The following is a 17,282-nucleotide window of genomic DNA, read 5'->3' on the forward strand; positions in this document are numbered from 1 at the left end:
CTCAACTGACTGTTTTAGTTTGTCATGTTCAATTGTGTCCAACTTTAATCTATGGACCATGCCAAAACTGTCTATGGGGTTTTCTTGACAAAGATGCCAATGGTTTGCTATTTCCTTCACTAGTAGATTAAGATAAAGAGAGGTTAAATGACTTGCCCAAGGTGACAAAGCTATTGTTTGAGACAGAATTTGAACTAAGGTCTTCCTAACTGCAGGTCCAGAGCTCTGTCCATTGAGCCACTTAGCTGCTTCCTATTGTTTTAATAGATATATTATTGCTTTCACTTACATGCATTTTCAAAGCTGGGTACTTTTTGAGGAAGAAACTACCAAAGGGTGGTAGGAAGACAAAACTATTATCTTGACCAAAATCAATCTAAATTCAGGAATTTGGATGAATGCAGTAAAGAGTCAAAAAGTTGTATCTTCATATTTTGAGGGTTCTTTGGTCAATACTAACCTGTTCAGAATTTGGGAGAAACTGTGAGACTCCAGAGAATGATAGCACACACATACACACAAGTGCCTTAAGGTTTACAATTTCCCTAGAACAAAGATAACTTTCTGTTTAAAAATAATGGGTTTTGCTTTTATCACCCAACCCATTCAGAAAACATCTCTTTTGGGCCCTATTGTTCTGTTTTTCATGTCAATGTCACTACAGAGAGGCAAGATATTTAAAGTTATCAACAGGATATATATGTAGCTAAAAGAAACTTGATTACTTAGTCCAATTAATTTTTATAGAAGTGAGTAACTTTACATTTAAATAAACATTCTATAGGGGCAGCTGGGTAGCTCAGTGGAGTGAGAGTCAGGCCTAGAGACAGGAAGTCCTAGGTTCAAACCCGACCTCAGCCACTTCCCAGCTGTGTGACCCTGGGCAAGTCACTTGACCCCCATTGCCCACCCTTACCAATCTTCCACCTATGAGACAATACACCGAAGTACAAGGGTTTAAAAAAACAACAACATTCTATTATTCTAAAATTTAAAAAATTAAATTTAAAAAGGAGATATTCAATTACTTTCTGTTCAGGAAAGGGAATAAACATTTACATAGCACCTACTTATGTACTAGGTACTGTGCTAAACACCTTTTTACAAATATATTATCATTTGATCCTCACAATAATCCTTCATGGTATTGTTATTCCCATTTTATAGCTGAGGAAACTAGGGCAAAACTGGTTAAGTGACTTGCACAGGGTAACATTGCTCATAAATATCTAAGGCTGCATTTGAACTTGGGTCTTACCGATTCTAGGCCCATCAATCTGTTCATTTATCACCTCTGATTAAATCAAACAAAATTCTTCTGCCCCCAATTAAAAAAACCTTTAAATCATTTTAGCTTTAATAACCTTTAGCACTGATTGAAAAGATGTACAACTTTAAACTTTTTCATCTTAAATTGATTGCCACCAAGTACAGTCAGGAATACAAGTAAATTGAGACTAGATTCCAAGAACCAAAAGTACAAAAGGAAGTAATTTTCAAAATTGTGAGAATGGGTTGAGAGTCAAAAATTTGGGTTCTTTTTGAATGAGGTCTCCTAGGTAGAAGAGATTTTTGGGTTAGGGTCCCTGGTGGTTGCCATTGCTTGATCAGTTGGTAACTGGTAAGTCAGAGGACCAATCGTGCTTGTTGGGTCATGAGAACCTTGAATCTCTTCTTGATAGTGATCCGGTGTCTTGAGTACTTGTCATCTGGAGAAAATCTGGCTGGGTGAGCTGAGCAGGTCTGTTGTCCTGCAGGATCTGTTTTCTGTTAAGGGAACAAAAAGAACTGAACATGAGTTCTCTCTTCTGATGTGGCCACCTCTCCAGTACAGGAGCTCTTCTGATAATTTATTCTCATTTATCCTTTGGCTCCTCCCCCCAAAACCCATTTTACTCAGCTCCTACAAAGTCCCAGCACCAATCAGCAAGTATCTGTTAAGTGCTCACTGGCAAAAGCAGTGCAAAGTATGATTAAACTGTTAGATTAGGAGCTCCATGAGGGGATAAGGGAAAGTCTTTTTTCCTTTTGGCATCCCAGTGCCTGGTGTAGAGTAGGTTCTTAATACTGTTTACTGACTATAAGGTGAAATACTCAATGGAGAGAATGGGAAAGAGGGTGAGATGGGAAGCCTGCCTAAGGAGAGATGAAAGTTTAGGATAGATACCACACGAGTGGGATTCATCTATGTGCTTATACAGAAATATAAAATGCATTTTGTTTCTTCCCCAACTCTAGAAATCCTTAGCTCAATTTCCTTCAAAATACAGTAAAGAGGGCAGCTGGGTAGCTCAGTGGATTGAGAGCCAGGCCTAGAGATGGGAGGTCCTGGGTTCAAATTTGACCTCAGACACTTCCTAGCTGGGTGACCCTGGGCAAGTCACTTATCCCCCACTGCCTAGCTCTTATCACTCTTCTGCCTTGGAACCAATACACAGTATTGATTCTAAGACGGAAGGCAAGATTTAAAAAAAAAAAAGTACAGTAAAGCTCAAAAAGCGCTTCCCAGCACGAGGCCCTCCCTGATTCCTATCACAGCGGGCACCTGGGCACCTACCCCACTACTGGAAGTTACTATGTACCTTTTGTAGAGATTATACATATTTACCTGTGGTTTCTCCATTATAATGTTAATTCCCTGAGGATAAAGGCTGTTTTTTTTTATATTTTATCCTTAGCGCCAAGTAAAGTATCTGGTTTAAAATAGGCGCTTAACAAATGTTCACCTGATTTGTCTTTTTTTTTTTTTTAAATAAATTTTCGCTTTCATTCGAGGATATCTGTATAATGAGAGAAAAAAAAAAGGGCTCTACCAGGAAAAATAAGTGAATCGAGCAAGTCGTTTACCTTCTCTTAGCCTCAATACTTTCTTCGGTAAAATGGGGATAACAAAAGCACCGACCTCCCGGCGTTGTTGTGGGGATCAAAGAAGATAATTGTAAAAGCGCTTACAAAAGTTAAAGTGTCACATTAATGCTAGCATACTAACGAATTATTGATTTTGAATTGGCTTTTTAAAGGCCCTTACGGTTAACAATTTCTCCCTCCTCCCTCACCCAACCTCCTGCTCTCTCAAGTCCGTACAATTCCCACGCCTTTCTTCCCAAGTCAGCCCCAGTGGCTAGGAGGGCTTAGCTTCCTATCTGTACCTTTAGAGTGTAGACCCGGTCCCCTTGCTCGTTTAGGTAATACTGCAGAAACATCGCGGCCGATTCACTTCAGAAACCAGAAACGCCACAAATAATCGCCGTTCAACTACAGTTCCAACTCCGCCTCAGCCTCGGACACTCAGACTACAACTAAGAAACCCAGGCCTGCCCCTACGTCTCACGTGTTTATCCAGGAACACTTCCGGGAAGTTGAGCCTACCCACCCCCAGCTCCCCGCAGCATGCTGGGAGTTGTAGTCCCTGATGCTTCTCCTCCTGCCCTCCTGAAGGGGGAGTCCTAGCACAGGGATTGCAATTGGGAGTGTATCCCTGTCCTGGAAATTGGAATAGGGTACAGAAGAGTCTAAGTGAGGAAGGAGAGTGGGCTTCTAATGCCAGAGGAGGTCATCATCCAAGGATTCAGGTCTGCTCCCTTCCTTCAGGGACAGAGAAGTTGATATTTTTGAACTCAGATCTGGAACGTCCCTCCCCTGCATGCACACTCCAGTAAGTACTTCCCTTAAGAATTGAAATACCCAGAGTTTTACAGGGGGCAAATAAATGCAGGCGCCAAGTTCTCCCAGCTGCCCTTGACCGGGGTTTGAATGCTGGGAAATAGAGACCTTAGAGGTGCTGGGTCAAACCCCTCATTTTTATAGAGGAGGGTATTGAAAATCAGACAAGTTCATTAATTTGCTTAAGGTCACGCAGGGGATAAGTAGAGATGTGAGCCCAGGCTCTCTTGACTGCATCTTGCATTCTGAAGAATGGATGAATGAGATTAAAGACTAGAAGCTTAAGAATGCTAGAAGAGTAGGTTAGCAGAAAAGAAGTTAAAAATGAATGAGTGGAAGGGATAAGGAAGTGATGAACTTGGAAAATCTGAGAAACATAATGCAAAATAATAGACCAAGAAGGTGAGTTTAATTTCTGTGTGTGGAATCTGGAGAGAGCTTCATTGCACCACTTACTTAGGATCAGTGGATCATAGACTGAGAGCTGGAAGCATCCTTCTAGCCCCAACCTCTCATTTTACAGATGTGGAAACAGATGTTGAGAGCTAGAAAGGATCTTAATGTCCAACCCCTCATTATACAGATGTGATTTGCCTGGCAAAGGTCATTCATCTGGTAATTGTCTGAGTTAGGATCTGAACTCAGATCTTCCTGACTCCAAGATAAGCTCTCTCTTGTCTGTGCCTTCCCAGCTCAGTTTTCCATATCCTTCCTCTTTCCCTACATAGAATGTTCTTTAGCCTGGTGGCCTTGCCCTCACTCTTCTCTCCCCTCCCCCATTGCAGAATGCCCTGGTTTCTAGGTTCCAGTTCTGTTTTGATTCAATCTTTTCCCTTCTGCTACCCTCAATTCTTGGGCAGCTACTGTATCCAGGTCACCCTCTGGGCTCTGGACCTGACCCCTGCCCAATCCTGGAGGCTGCTAGGCAGCCCCGATTAGTGCCCAAGCCAGAGGGTCCAGTCCCAGATGGAGGTGAGCGGGGGCTGGGGGCCTGTCACAATAATCCATGCCCCCTACCCCCTCAAACCCTGGGGACAGAAATTTGGGACTGTAATCCTGGGGATCACCTCTTTGGCCTGAACTGTAGGAGCTAAGAGAGAGATCAATGGATCCATCCTATTCTCAGGCAACAGACCTGGGGAGGTTGGGGAACTATTTTGGAGCCTTGGGGTTCACAAAGCCAATGTCTTCAAGCTGATCTGGGAAGCCTTGGAGGAACTGAGCCAGGTAGCTCTGAGAGAAGAGGATCATTAACAGATTCATTTAAATAGGCAAGAAACTTCCAACCCTTAGGCATTAGTCCCCTTCAAGAAGGCTAAAAGGGTGAAATGAAATGAGATCTGACATTTATATGCTTCTTTCTGGCAACTAGACCTTTGTTTCCCAAATCTTTGATTTAGAAATTGCTATTTCAGCAGGAATATAATAGATCAGGGAGGATAGAGGGAATTGGGCAGAAAGGGCTTTTGACCAAAATTTGGCCAGTGGTCTTCTTTTGCTGAGGCATGTCCTGAGCTAACTAAGAAACTAGGACACTGCAGGAGACCTCAAAACAATGTCACCTCCATAGGTTAATAGTTATACAACAGCTGCTGTAGGATGGAATAGCTCAGTTTCCTTGGGACCTAGTAACCTTTTTTTCTGCTCAGGGACCATCTGGAGTTTGTTCCTTTGGTTTAGCAGGCACTAAAGACTGGGTAATATTGGGGAGGTGCTTAATACATGATCATTCATTCAAGGTTGGATCATAGACTACTGATTTACTCTGAGTTGTTTCAACTATCCTAGGACCTTAGGCTCTCTAACCCATCTCATCTTGTTCCTTCCCTCTTTCATTATGGCTAGCATGTCCTGATCTTTTCTTGCTTGTCATCAGGGTGATGAGCTTCTCCACCATCTTCCATGACTCCATGACCATTTTATGGTCAGGGAGAAGAACCGTGAATTTTATGTCCTTTGTGGGGTGAGGTAAGATTAGGCCTTGGTGGATTGTTAAACTCTTGTTATTATGAATGGAGGATTCTCCTTAGAAGGCTTCTTTTATAATTTTTCGTGTGTCTTACTTTGTCTCTTCAACCAGATTGTAAGTTCCTTGAGAGCAGAGACTGCTTCCTATGCGATGTTATATTTTCTTATATTCCCAAAACCTTGTGCACAGTGGGTATTCAATAACTATTTGTTAATTAAAAGTCTTTTCCTTGAGAAGCTTCCATTTCTAAAGGGATGATCCAGGTAAACCATAGATAGAATCAGAATCAAACTTAGCAGCAACTGCCAAATTTCACTATGACTAGCAGCTAGCTGCCTGAAATTTTGGAAAACCTGTCATTTTTGTTCACTCCTACTTCTGCCCCCTTATTACTTCCTCTAATTTTCTGGGATGGAGAGCCTCTAGGAATCTCTGCCGACTTTTCCTCCTCAAGGAAGAAATACTCTAGAGAGAGGATTAAGTGAGTAGAGATAACAGAGTCTGGAGTGGCAGAAAGTAGAGAGGTATCTCTGATCCTCCTCCCATAAACAGAAATGGGAGTTTTAGGGATAACTGGTTATAGCAATAGAATTTTTTTTATTGTACTTTTAGGTGAGAAGAACAGGGGACTTAAAAGGAGCAAGGAAATGAAAAAGGGGAGGAATGAAGAAATGGGACCAGGAACTTCTCTGAGTCTATCTCTAATTTAGGGATACCAAAGGAGCATTGGGAAGGGACAGATTCTAGATACTCCCATCTGGTGCTCAACCTCCTAGGAGGGGTCATGCTTTGAGTTATTACCTTCTGCATATCAACCCTGTCTCCCCCTCCCCCCATTTATTTATTTATTTATCCATTCATTTATTCATTTATTTATTTATTTGCTCATTTATTCATTCATTCATTTGTTTGTGTGTTTATTTATTTATTTTAGAATATTTTTCCATGGTTACATGATTCATGTTCTTTCCCTCCCCCTTCCCGTAGCCAATGAGCAATTCCACTGGGTTTTGCATGTATCATTGATTAAGACCTATTTCCATATTATTAATATTTGCAATAGAGCGATCATTTAGACTAGAGTCTACATCCTCAACCGTGTCTTGTTTCTTGAAACATCACCCAGTGGAGGTAGCATGCCAATAATATCCTTTTACAGAGGTTATCAGTGACGTTATGGGCATTGCCTTTTTTTCTTTTTCTTCTTTTTTTTTCTTTTTTTAATTTTAATTTTAATTTTTTTTTGACTCTCAAAGATGTTTACCCTATGTGTTAGGTGACCAGCTCTGCAATAGTGTCCAAAGGGTACTCAGATGTTGAGGCCTTTAGTTGCCTCATTTCCTGCTCCATTCCCTCCTTTTTCTCAACAGCTCCTCCATTGTCTGGACCTGAAATGACCCCGAAGCCCGGCCCTGTCCCACCCTGTACCTCACTTCCATTACCCCCACCCCCTCCAGGACCATCAGACAAGCCTCCCTGGGAGCCACCACCTCAAGCTCCCATTTCTTCACCATTCCCTCCTGGTAGCCCTCTGGTTCTGTCTGCTTTCCCTAGTACACTGTTGGTGACAGGGGATGGGGGAGCAGGCCCTAGTGGGGGTGGCGCTGGTAAGGTCATCGTCAAAGTCAAGACAGAAGGGGGACCAGCTGAGGCGCCCCGTACTCAGACCTTTATCCTTACTCAGACTGCCCTCAACTGGATTGCCCCAGGTCCCCCCCGGGGGGGCCCTGAAGGCCCCACACCTCGATTTCTAGCAGCCACCAATGTCAAGACCATTCTCCTTGCTAAGGCTGTTGGGGTGGCCCAGGCTAGTGAAGGAGAGGGGCCCCCTACCCATCCTCCCTTAGCCCCGCCACCCACTGCCCAATTAGCTCCTATTGTACCCCCAGAAAAGGCTTGGAGGGGGCTAGATGGAACTCCTGGGGAGGGAGGCCCACCACCACCTCGTCCCAAACCCTCCCTGGGTGACCTTTCCTGCACCTCCAAGGGTGTTTATGAGAACTTCCGTCGCTGGCAACGTTACAAGGCGCTGGCCCGGAGACACCTACCCCGGAGCCCTGATGCAGAAGCCCTTTCCTGCTTCCTCATGTGAGTGAGTGCTTGCTTTGGGAGCCATGTCTGTAGAGGCCTCCAGACTATTTCTGGAGGGAACAGTCAGGAGAGGACGGCTGGGCCCATAGACTAAAGTTGTTTGGAAATATCTGATGATAGGTCAGGGACCACAGTACAATTTGCCAGAAAAAAAAAAAAAAAGGTAGTTCCTTCACATTCAGGCACAGGCAGAACAGTTTAAACCGGTCAACCAGCCAGGGATAATTCCTAGGATGGTGCAAGTCTGGAAACAAATAACACCGTGTGCCTTTACTTTATGTTTATACTGGTGGAATCAAGTTTAAATGACAATCATGGGCAGCCCTGAAAGATGAAAAAAGATCACAAGATAGTGGCATACATGCTAGGGGATATATTGAAAGGGCAAAGGAGCCTTGGGGTAAGTGAAAAGTGGGAGGGTGGGACAGTATCCAAATCTCACATTCTGGGTCTCATGCTCTTTCCTGGCTACCTCCTTTAGTTATTTCTCAGTTGCCAAAAATTAAGACACTGCTGACCCTCACCTCAGTCCCTTCAAAGCTCAGTGCCTGGGACATTTTCTCTGTTCTCTTCTACCTTGGGGGAAAAATGTGAATCCCAGGACGTTAGGGAAACAGAGCCTTATATGTAGCCTTGCACATAGGTTCCATAAATTTTTAGCCCGTCAGAAAACTCAGCACATTTACAAAGGAAACTCTTCCATGTACCTTAACTCAGCCACCCACATAACACTGAGCAAGTGAGGTTGGTGCTATTACTACCCTCCTTTTACATATGAGGAAACTGAAGCAGGCAGAGGCTCAGTGACTTGCTCAAGGTTGTACAGTGAAGCAAGTGTCTGAGGCAGGACTTGAACTGAAGTCTTCTTTGACTTAACTTCTGATACGAGTCCTCTTTCTACTACATCATCAAGCTGTTTAAGAGAGTTAATCAACAAACATTTATTAATTGCAGCAGTCTGGGTATGTACCAGGCACTAAGAATGCATGAAAACATCTCTACCCCTCAACAAACTTATATTCTCTTGGGTGAACCGACATTGTACATATATAAGTGGGGATAGTGGGGGAAGACAATAAGCATTTTTAAGTGCCTAATTTTCTTCAGACCATATGCTAAGCATTTTTACAGATAATATCTTATTTGATCCTCACAACAACCTTGTGAGGTAGGTGCTATTATCCCAATTTTAATAGAAAAAAAATGGAGACAAATAGAGTTTAAGTGACTTGCCCAAGGTCACACAGCTAGTAAGTGCTCTTCCATGAGACAGGATTTGAAATGAGATCTTTCTGATGATTCTAGACCCAGAACACTAGCTACTTCTTTGACTAGCTGCAAAATATCCAAAATAAATAGAAAGTAATTTTGAGGGGTACTAGAAACTAGAAGGAATTAGGGAAGATTTCATTTAGGAAGGGGTTCTAAGAAATAGAATTAAGAAGGGTGTGTGTTTTAGGCATGAGGAATGCCCTATTCAAGGGCATAGATAAAGGAGTACCAACTGACTTTGGATGCTGAGTCTTGATCTTTATTTTGCTGACAAAAAAAGGGATAAAGGGCAGCTAGAAGATTCCCTAACCCCTCCAGAAAAATATACCTGATATACATTCCTTCATTTATACTTTATTTGGATTAATAAGCTCCTGCTTTAAGGTTCATATATCCTTGTCAGGAGTAATCTTATCCATGAGTCCTGCCTTATTGTGAGTTATCTTAATTATCTAATTAAAGTGCACAATAGATAGGGGAGCTAGACCTAGAATCAGGCTGAAAATCCTGCCTCAGAGCGCTTATTAGCTGCGTGACCTTTGTCCAGTCACTCAACCACTACCTGCCTCAGTTTCCTCAGCCATCCTCATCATCCTCATCCTCATTCCCAACACATATAGCTTAAGATCATCATATTGAGGAAATGGGATTTTTGACTATGGAAGAGGTAATTTTGGTAATAATGGGGTACTCTTTAGAGGCACTCTTCTAGGCTGCCTTGGGTTGCTAGAGGACAGTATGAAGATATTGAATCCTTGAGGACAGGGTGCAATGAAGAAAAGGGAAGCCCCTGGAACTAGGAGAAAGACAAAAGAAGGCAAGTAGGAAAACAACAAGGACAAGCTCTGCCCCCGGTCCTGACGATTGGCAATCACTATTTCCTACCATTGAACAGTGTCTTAAGTGCTGTAGATTGATTGCCTGTTCAAGTTCTCGGGCATCCGGGCTTAGCTACCCCTGAATAGCTTTTGTAAGGAGAGACAAAAAGATGCCAATTACGTCTGCAGGCATGGCAGCCATCAACACGTGGTTGCTTCTTTCACTAACACAGACCGTAAACTGACTACGCGTTTGGTGGACAGTTTCATGCTTTCTCATGGCTCCCCCAAACATCATCCTGTGGTGGGAAGTCTGGCGATGAGCCTGTCCAAATTTAGCGAGGCTGACCCTCGGTGAACAGGATCTATAAGTGCTTCTAGCTTGATAGAACCCGTCAAGTGTTCTGGACAGCGATGGAGAACTTGTGAAATACTGGAGTAGGATTTTAAGTGGCCTCCATCTCTTTCTCTGTCTCTGACTGCCTCTGACTCTTTTTGGCCTTACTTTGGTCTCTTATGCGACAGCCCCTCAAATCTAACAGCTATCACAGATTCTATGAGATGGATTCATTAGTCAATCAAAAAGTATTTAATAGGGGGCAGCTAGGTGGCTCAGTGGATGAGAACCAGAATTGAATGGTGAGCAGCTATGACTTGGTGTATTGAGAGTTTAGGCCTAGAGATGGGAGTTTGAGGGTACAAATCTGGCCCCAGACACTTCCTTACCAGTGTGACCCTGGGCAAGTCACTGACCTCCCATGGCCGAGACCCTACTACTCTTCTGGCTTGGAACAATACACAGTATTGATTCTAAGAGGGAAGGTAAGGGTTTAAAGAAATTTTTAAAATAAATATTTAAATGTAATTAGATATAAAAATTTTATACTAAAACATTTAAGCAATATGAAAAATTAAATAACTTTTACCTGCTATGTTTTGGGGATGATACTATACACAAAGACGGAAACAATTCTTAATCTCAGTGAATTTACATTCTAAAAGATGTGCCCAATTTCTGATAGAAAGAAGGATTGAGGAGAGGGAGTTACCCTGTGTGACTGGATGTGGGCTGTGAGAGGGCCAGGTAGATCCGAGTGAGATCCTCTGGGGAGAGGAATGGAGGAGAAGGATGGGAGGAGTGGGTGTGAGGTGGGTAGTTGCCTGGATAGGTGGGAGTGTGACAGGACTAGGGGTGTTTTTAGCCCAGTGCTTCGTTCCTTGGCCCGGCTAAAGCCAGCTATGACTCTGGAGGACGGATTGCCACGGGCGGTGCAGGAGTGGGAGCGCAGTAGCAACTTTGACCGAATGATCTTCTACGAGATGGCAGAAAAGTGAGTGTGACCCTTGTTCTCTTGACTGAGGAAGGATCTAATGTAGGGATCATTCGACGGGATGATTATGGGTGGGCTGGGTGGGAGTCCAGGGGCTCTAACGGCAGCTTGGTGTCTGAAGGGTATGTGGTGAGGCAGAACAGATGTGGGACGACACAAGGTTCTCACGAGTCCCAGGTATCCCACCCCCATTTGTCTTGCAGCATGTTCCCAGCCTTAGCCCTTCTCTTGCTAGATCTTCCTGTTTCATCCATTCTTTCACCCATCATGAACTATTCTCAGGATTAGCTGATTTACAGTCCATCCCACCTGAACCTCTCTATCCCTTCTTAGGAGCTCCCTTTCTTTGGGGACCATGGCCTGAGAGGATTCAGTGGTGATTTGATGTTGGCTAGATTTGAGCCCGGAAGTCTGTTAAGTATTTATAGACTCCAGAGTACTGATACAGAAAACCAGTGGGAGACACCCCCGATAGATAGTTCTTTTCCAGCTAAACGTTCCATTCTCCAGGCATTGGAAATTGCAGCATTAGAAGATCATTCAATCTAGAAAAGCTGGGAAGTGGGAAATATGTTAAGAAATGGGCAGGCTTTGTTTATTGGAATTCTGGATATTTAGGTTCAGCTTACATTTCTTTCTTTCCATAGTTTCCTCATGCCCCCAAACCCCCTTTCATCTGGGCTTGGTTACCCCTTTCTCTTCATCTTTCTTTTCTTCCAAATATACCATTCCTATACCAGAAGTTCTTGCTCTAGGATTCCTGTAGCTGCAGGAACACCTTTTTATCATTGATCTCTTAAATGCCCAATAGTGGGATCCTTTTTTTCCTCAGTTTTTAAAATCTCCTAAATGAGTTCCTTTCTCTCTCCAATTCCTCTTTGAAGTCACAGCTAAAATAACATATATCTGACCACTTCACTCCCTTCCTCAAAAACCTTCAGAGACTCCTTCATACCTGTAGGATAAAATATAAACTGGATATCAACCACTTCTCCTGGGCAAATTCTAGTCTGCCATTCAGCATGGTCCTAATATGGGGACAAGCCATTTTGGAAAGGGATTCCAGGTGTCCTTTTTTGTTTTATATGGCTATTGACTGTAGGCTCAATTCAGTTCTATAATTTAACAGTGGGCTTGATCCCCACTTTCTATAAAGATGCTCAGGTCTCTCCTACTTTAAAAACCTTCCCTTGAACCTTAAGCTGTAGTCCAGTAGCTTTTTTCCCCCCTTCATTGCTAAACTCCAAGAAAGTCATTTTTTGCTTTTTTCTGTTTCTTCACTATCCATTCCATGCTCAGATCCATGTAGAATAGTTTTTCAACCCCATCACCATAAAACAGTGATTCCCAAAGTGGGTGCTACCGCCCCCTTGTGGGTGATGGCCACAGATGCATTTATCTTTCCTATTAATTGCTATTAAAATAAAAAAAAAATTAATTTCCAGGTGCTTAAGTAATATTTTTTCTAGAAAGGGAGCAGTAGGCCAAAAAAGTTTGGGAACCACTGCTATAAAATGTTGCTAATGGTCTCTTAATTACAAAATTCCATGATCTTTTCTTAGTCTTCAGATTGGACAACTTGACCTTTCTGCCTTATTCAACACTCTTGGCCTCTTTTACCCTCTTAGATACATATTCTTTTGCATTGATTTCTTTTTTTTTTTGGTCTTGTTTGTGATACAATTATTTATTTGTTGCATTTTCCTCTGGGAAGAAGAAAATTTTTTGTTTAATATAGAATAATAGTATTTTAAAATTGTTTTTAAATTTTTATGTTAGCATTTTTATTTGTTGGCTACATCAAAATCCCCAGTATCTCCCTCCATCTCTCCTTCCCACACCAGAAAAGGCATTACTTATCAAAAAAAGAAACAAACAAAAACAAAACTATATCTTTCCCATTTCAATTTATCAGTTCTATCTCTGGAGGTAGACATTCACAAGTTATTCTTGAAATATTTGTTCTGTTTCTGTATGTAGTGTTCTCTTGATTCTTCTTATTTTGTTTTTCATTTCATGTAGGCCTCACCATGCTTTTTAAAAATACCTCACTGATTTTTGTATCATTATTCTTTCCTGGTTCTCAATGAGAGTTTGACTGCTTCCTTAATCCTCTTCCTATTTTCTGAGTAGAGATGTCCCTTAAAACTTTCTCCTAGGTGGTCTTTGGTGATGATAATGATGATAGCCAACATTTATAGAATGCTTTAAGTATGCAAGGTGTTTTACAAATATGATCTCATTTTATCATCTGGTCCCACAGGTTCACCTCTCACCCCTATAAGATAACTTCTAAATACACATATACAGTCCTAATTTTCCAAACCCTCTCATCTCCCCAACTGAATATTATAGTTTCAAATATCCAGTTGTCTGCTCAACATCTTTAATTAGGTTCCTCTATCATCTCAAACTAAACATGTCTAAAACTGAACTCATTGCTTTCCCGAACTAAGGCTATCTCTCCTTTCACATTTCCTTTTTCAGTTGATAGTACAATCACCCTCCCACTTACTTGGACTTAAAATCTCAAGGTTATCTTCAGTTCTCTCCTTTCCCACATTTCCCACATCCCATCCGGTACAAAGTTTGGTCAATTTTGCCTCAACAAAATCTCTTGTATCTGTTTTCTTCTTTCAACTCCATTCTGGCTCAATCTAGTTCAGTTGTATCATTACTTCAAAAGAGAATTTTATTGTTAACTTTTGCATATTATAGTGCATTCATTTTCTCTTTCTCCCCCATGAAATTAAACCCTTCTTTGTAAAGAACAACAATAATATAAGCAAAGAAAATTAGTGCAAGGCAACTGCATCTAACAGTATAGATATTGTATTCCACATCTGTACTCCCTGAATCTTTACCTGGAGGAAGGTGGCATATTTCCCTGACAGTTTTCCAGGACAGAGACGATTACAATTTGCCATAGTTTGACTGTTTTTTAATGTTATCATTTACATCATTAGAATCATTATGTTCTCTTGATTCTGTTTTCTTCAGTCTTCATTACTTTGTTCAAGAATTTGTTTGGAAGAGCTTTCAATATTTCACAAATGATATAATTCATAATTTTTTATGGTATAATAATATTCCATTGTATTCATATACTTGAATTTTTAAATCACTTACTTAGTCCGTGATCATTCATTTTGTTTCATGTTTTTTTTTGCTACTGCAAAGAATACTATTATGAATATTTTGTTTTTTATATATATATTTGTGTGTATGTGTGTGTACACACACACACATATACATAACCCTTTATTTCTGTCATTGATCCTCCTTAGAGCATAAGCTCCATAGTGGGATCTTCATTTCCTTGTTACTTTTTGCCTGGACTACTATAGGGTAGGCTTTTAAAAGGTCCTTTCCTCTCTCTTAATTCCTCCTTCACATCATTGCTAAAATAACACACAGGTCTGACCATGTCAATCTCCTATTCAAAAACCTTCAGAAGCTCTTCAATCATTGTAGGATAAAATATGCTAACTTGCTTTTGATGCCTTCCACAATATAATTCTAATATCTTTCCTGCCTTATTAAATTTTTTTCTTTCTCATGCTCTGAGTCTCAGTTGACATGCTATCTCTGACTACTATGCATTTGCATGAATAGATTTCTGTGCACAGAATGTTCTCCCTCCCTCCTTCATCTCTGTTTAGTGGAATCCTCTTCCTTCAAGAGTCAGAACTGGTGCAAACTCCTCTGTGAAGCCTTCCTTATTCATTCATTATTCTCTTCCTTCTCAGTTTCCTATAGGAAATTTTCTGGCCCTCACCTTTCTCTCTATCATACTCGACCTTCTGTTATGATTATCTATGTATATGTTATATAACTACTACTCTTCTTTCTTTCCCCTTGCCCAAAACCCTCTTCCCTTGTTAGATATGGTATACAAACTCCTTGAAGTCAGAGATGGTGTTACTTTTGGCTTTTGTATTTCTAAGGCTTAACACAATACTGTACCCACATTGGTATTTAATCAATGTTCTTTGAATTAAATGTCAATTGTGTTCTCTGCTTAGAGCAGGGGTTTACAAAAAAGAAGGATATAATCCTGATGATGAAGAGTTTCTAGGCTTCTACTTGGCAATACTTTACGAACTATATCCTAATTATCGCCATTCTTGTTCATTATATGAAATATTCTTGGGTTCAGATTCCATTTCCATCCCTCTTTTTTAAGGTCAGGCCACTCCCTTCCTATTTTTTGGGCCTGCTTCCTACTGATGAATTGGAACCAACTCCAGAATCCTTTGGAGAATCTCTATACCCACTACTTTGAGAATACAGAAACAAACAAACCAGCCCTCCTGAAGCCTTCCTGTCTACCATCTTCTTAACCAGCTGAGAATCCAGCACTCTTTAGTGTATTTCCCATCCCAAGGCCACACCACATGCAATACTCATAGCACCTACCTCCCAAGGTTGTTGCAAGGATCAAATGAGATACGGTATGTAAAGTGCTTTGCCAACCTTAAGGTGCTATAGAAATAGAAGGTATTTATTATATTATTATATTTTAAAGTAGCGTGTATATTATTATTTTAAAAATTAGTACATGCACTTTGCATCTCACTGGGGAAAAGATAAATACAACAGAAGATAGGCATTATGATCATCAGGGGCTGCAAGATGCTAGAAGGGGCTATAAAGTAAGACCAAGGAGGTGGTCTGAGCACAGGAAAGATCCTCTATTTTTTCTTTCTTCTCTGCAACTGATTTGGTGGTTGTCTCTCCAGAATGTTGCATAGATAAGGGGGTACATGTGATGACAAGGAGCACCGGATTGGGTCAGCACACGGTACAAATCTTGGCTCTGTGGCTCACCATATGTGTGACCTGGATCAAGTCATTTAACATATGTGAGCTTCAGTTTTCTTACGGGTAAAATCTGGGGATTGGATTAGGTGGTTTCTAAGGTTCCTTCCAGCTCTAAATCTATGATCCTGTGACCTTATAGGGGTTGCTTCGACCCCTCTGATCACTTTCTTAGGTGACTCAGATAGGACCTGGAGCCCTAAGCTTAGGGTGCTTCAATTCAGATTCCATATGTTGTAACCTGAGAGCTGGAAAGTGAGTCAGTGGATCTTACCTTCAGTTCCTTACCTTCCTTATCCTGTACAGGTTCATGGAGTTTGAGGCTGAGGAGGAAATGCAGATTCAGAAGGTGCAACTGATGAGTGGATCTCAGTGCTTGCCTCCTCCAACCCCTCCCAAGCTTGAACCCCCAGGACCCCCAGTCCCTGAGATTTGCCAGCAACAAGGTACGGACACCCAGGCTTTAGTAGGAGCTGTGGGGTAGACCCCTGAGCCAGATTTCCCCTGAAGGGAAAAGAATAGGACCCAGCCATAGATCATCTGGGACTTGCAAGATTATTTATCAATCACCACGATTCCTGCTACCTGGATCGCTTGAGTTCTGAACCTGAATATAGCACTCATTTGCCTACTGCCCTGCATTATTTACATGCTTTTCTCTGCCTGTAAAAAAAAAAAAGCCCCCCAAACCGATCCCTGCCTTGCCTCTGCAGCTTTTCCCTCAGAAGATGCAGTTTGGTGTAATGGAATAAACATTACATTGAGACAATACTGGGTTTTTGATCCTCCAACTAACTAGCTATATGACTTTGGGCAACTCCATTAATTCTCTTTGGACATCAGTTGTCTGCTCTGTCAAGGAAAGATGATGATACCTTACCTGTCTGGAAGAAGAGATTTAGATCAGATTAGGAACAACAACAACAACAAAATCTAACAGATTTCTTCCACTTTTAAAAAAAATTAATCTTAGTTTGTTTTCCAAAAACAAACCAAAAAACCCATAACTAAAACATTTTAGGAAAATTTACCAAAAGTTAAACAGACTGAGCATATTCTATCCTGAGTTTTCAGAGAGAGAAAATATTTGGAGTATGAAAATATATTGCTTGGGGGCAGCTAGGTGGCTCAGTAGATTGAGAGCCAGGCCCAGAGACTGGAGGTCTTAGGTTCAAATCTGACCTCAAATACTTCTTAGCTGTGTGATCCTGGGCAAGTTACTTAACCTCCATTGCCTAGCTCTTATCACTTTTCTGCCTTGGAACCAATATACAGTATTGATTCTAAGATGGAAGATAAGGGTTTAAACAAAAAAAA

The 17,282-nt window shown here is 41.4% G+C and overlaps 2 protein-coding genes across 2 annotated transcripts in view; one reads left to right on the forward strand and one right to left on the reverse strand.

Annotated features, from left to right (window-relative positions):
* Nucleotides 1-1,335: 1,335 nt before the first annotated feature.
* On the reverse strand, nt 1,336-3,318 carry NOP10 (NOP10 ribonucleoprotein). The gene is made up of 2 exons (XM_044665152.1): nt 3,150-3,318; nt 1,336-1,767 (listed from the first exon to the last, which is right to left on the reverse strand). Exons 1-2 carry the CDS (start codon nt 3,201-3,203, stop codon nt 1,627-1,629), a joined length of 195 nt encoding a protein of 64 aa, XP_044521087.1. The 5' UTR covers nt 3,204-3,318; the 3' UTR covers nt 1,336-1,626.
* Nucleotides 3,319-7,010: 3,692 nt separating this feature from the next.
* NUTM1 (NUT midline carcinoma family member 1) overlaps nt 7,011-17,282 on the forward strand; it is a 14,858-nt gene continuing 4,586 nt past the window's right edge. The window contains exons 1-3 of the mRNA XM_044665151.1: nt 7,011-7,720; nt 11,016-11,144; nt 16,272-16,411. Of these exons, the coding sequence (XP_044521086.1) occupies nt 7,026-7,720; nt 11,016-11,144; nt 16,272-16,411 (964 nt within the window). The 5' untranslated portion in view covers nt 7,011-7,025. The remainder of the gene's footprint in view (nt 7,721-11,015; nt 11,145-16,271; nt 16,412-17,282) is intronic.

Source organism: Gracilinanus agilis, chromosome 2 (assembly GCF_016433145.1).
Source record: "Gracilinanus agilis isolate LMUSP501 chromosome 2, AgileGrace, whole genome shotgun sequence".
In the NCBI taxonomy this organism is placed as follows: domain Eukaryota; kingdom Metazoa; phylum Chordata; class Mammalia; order Didelphimorphia; family Didelphidae; genus Gracilinanus; species Gracilinanus agilis.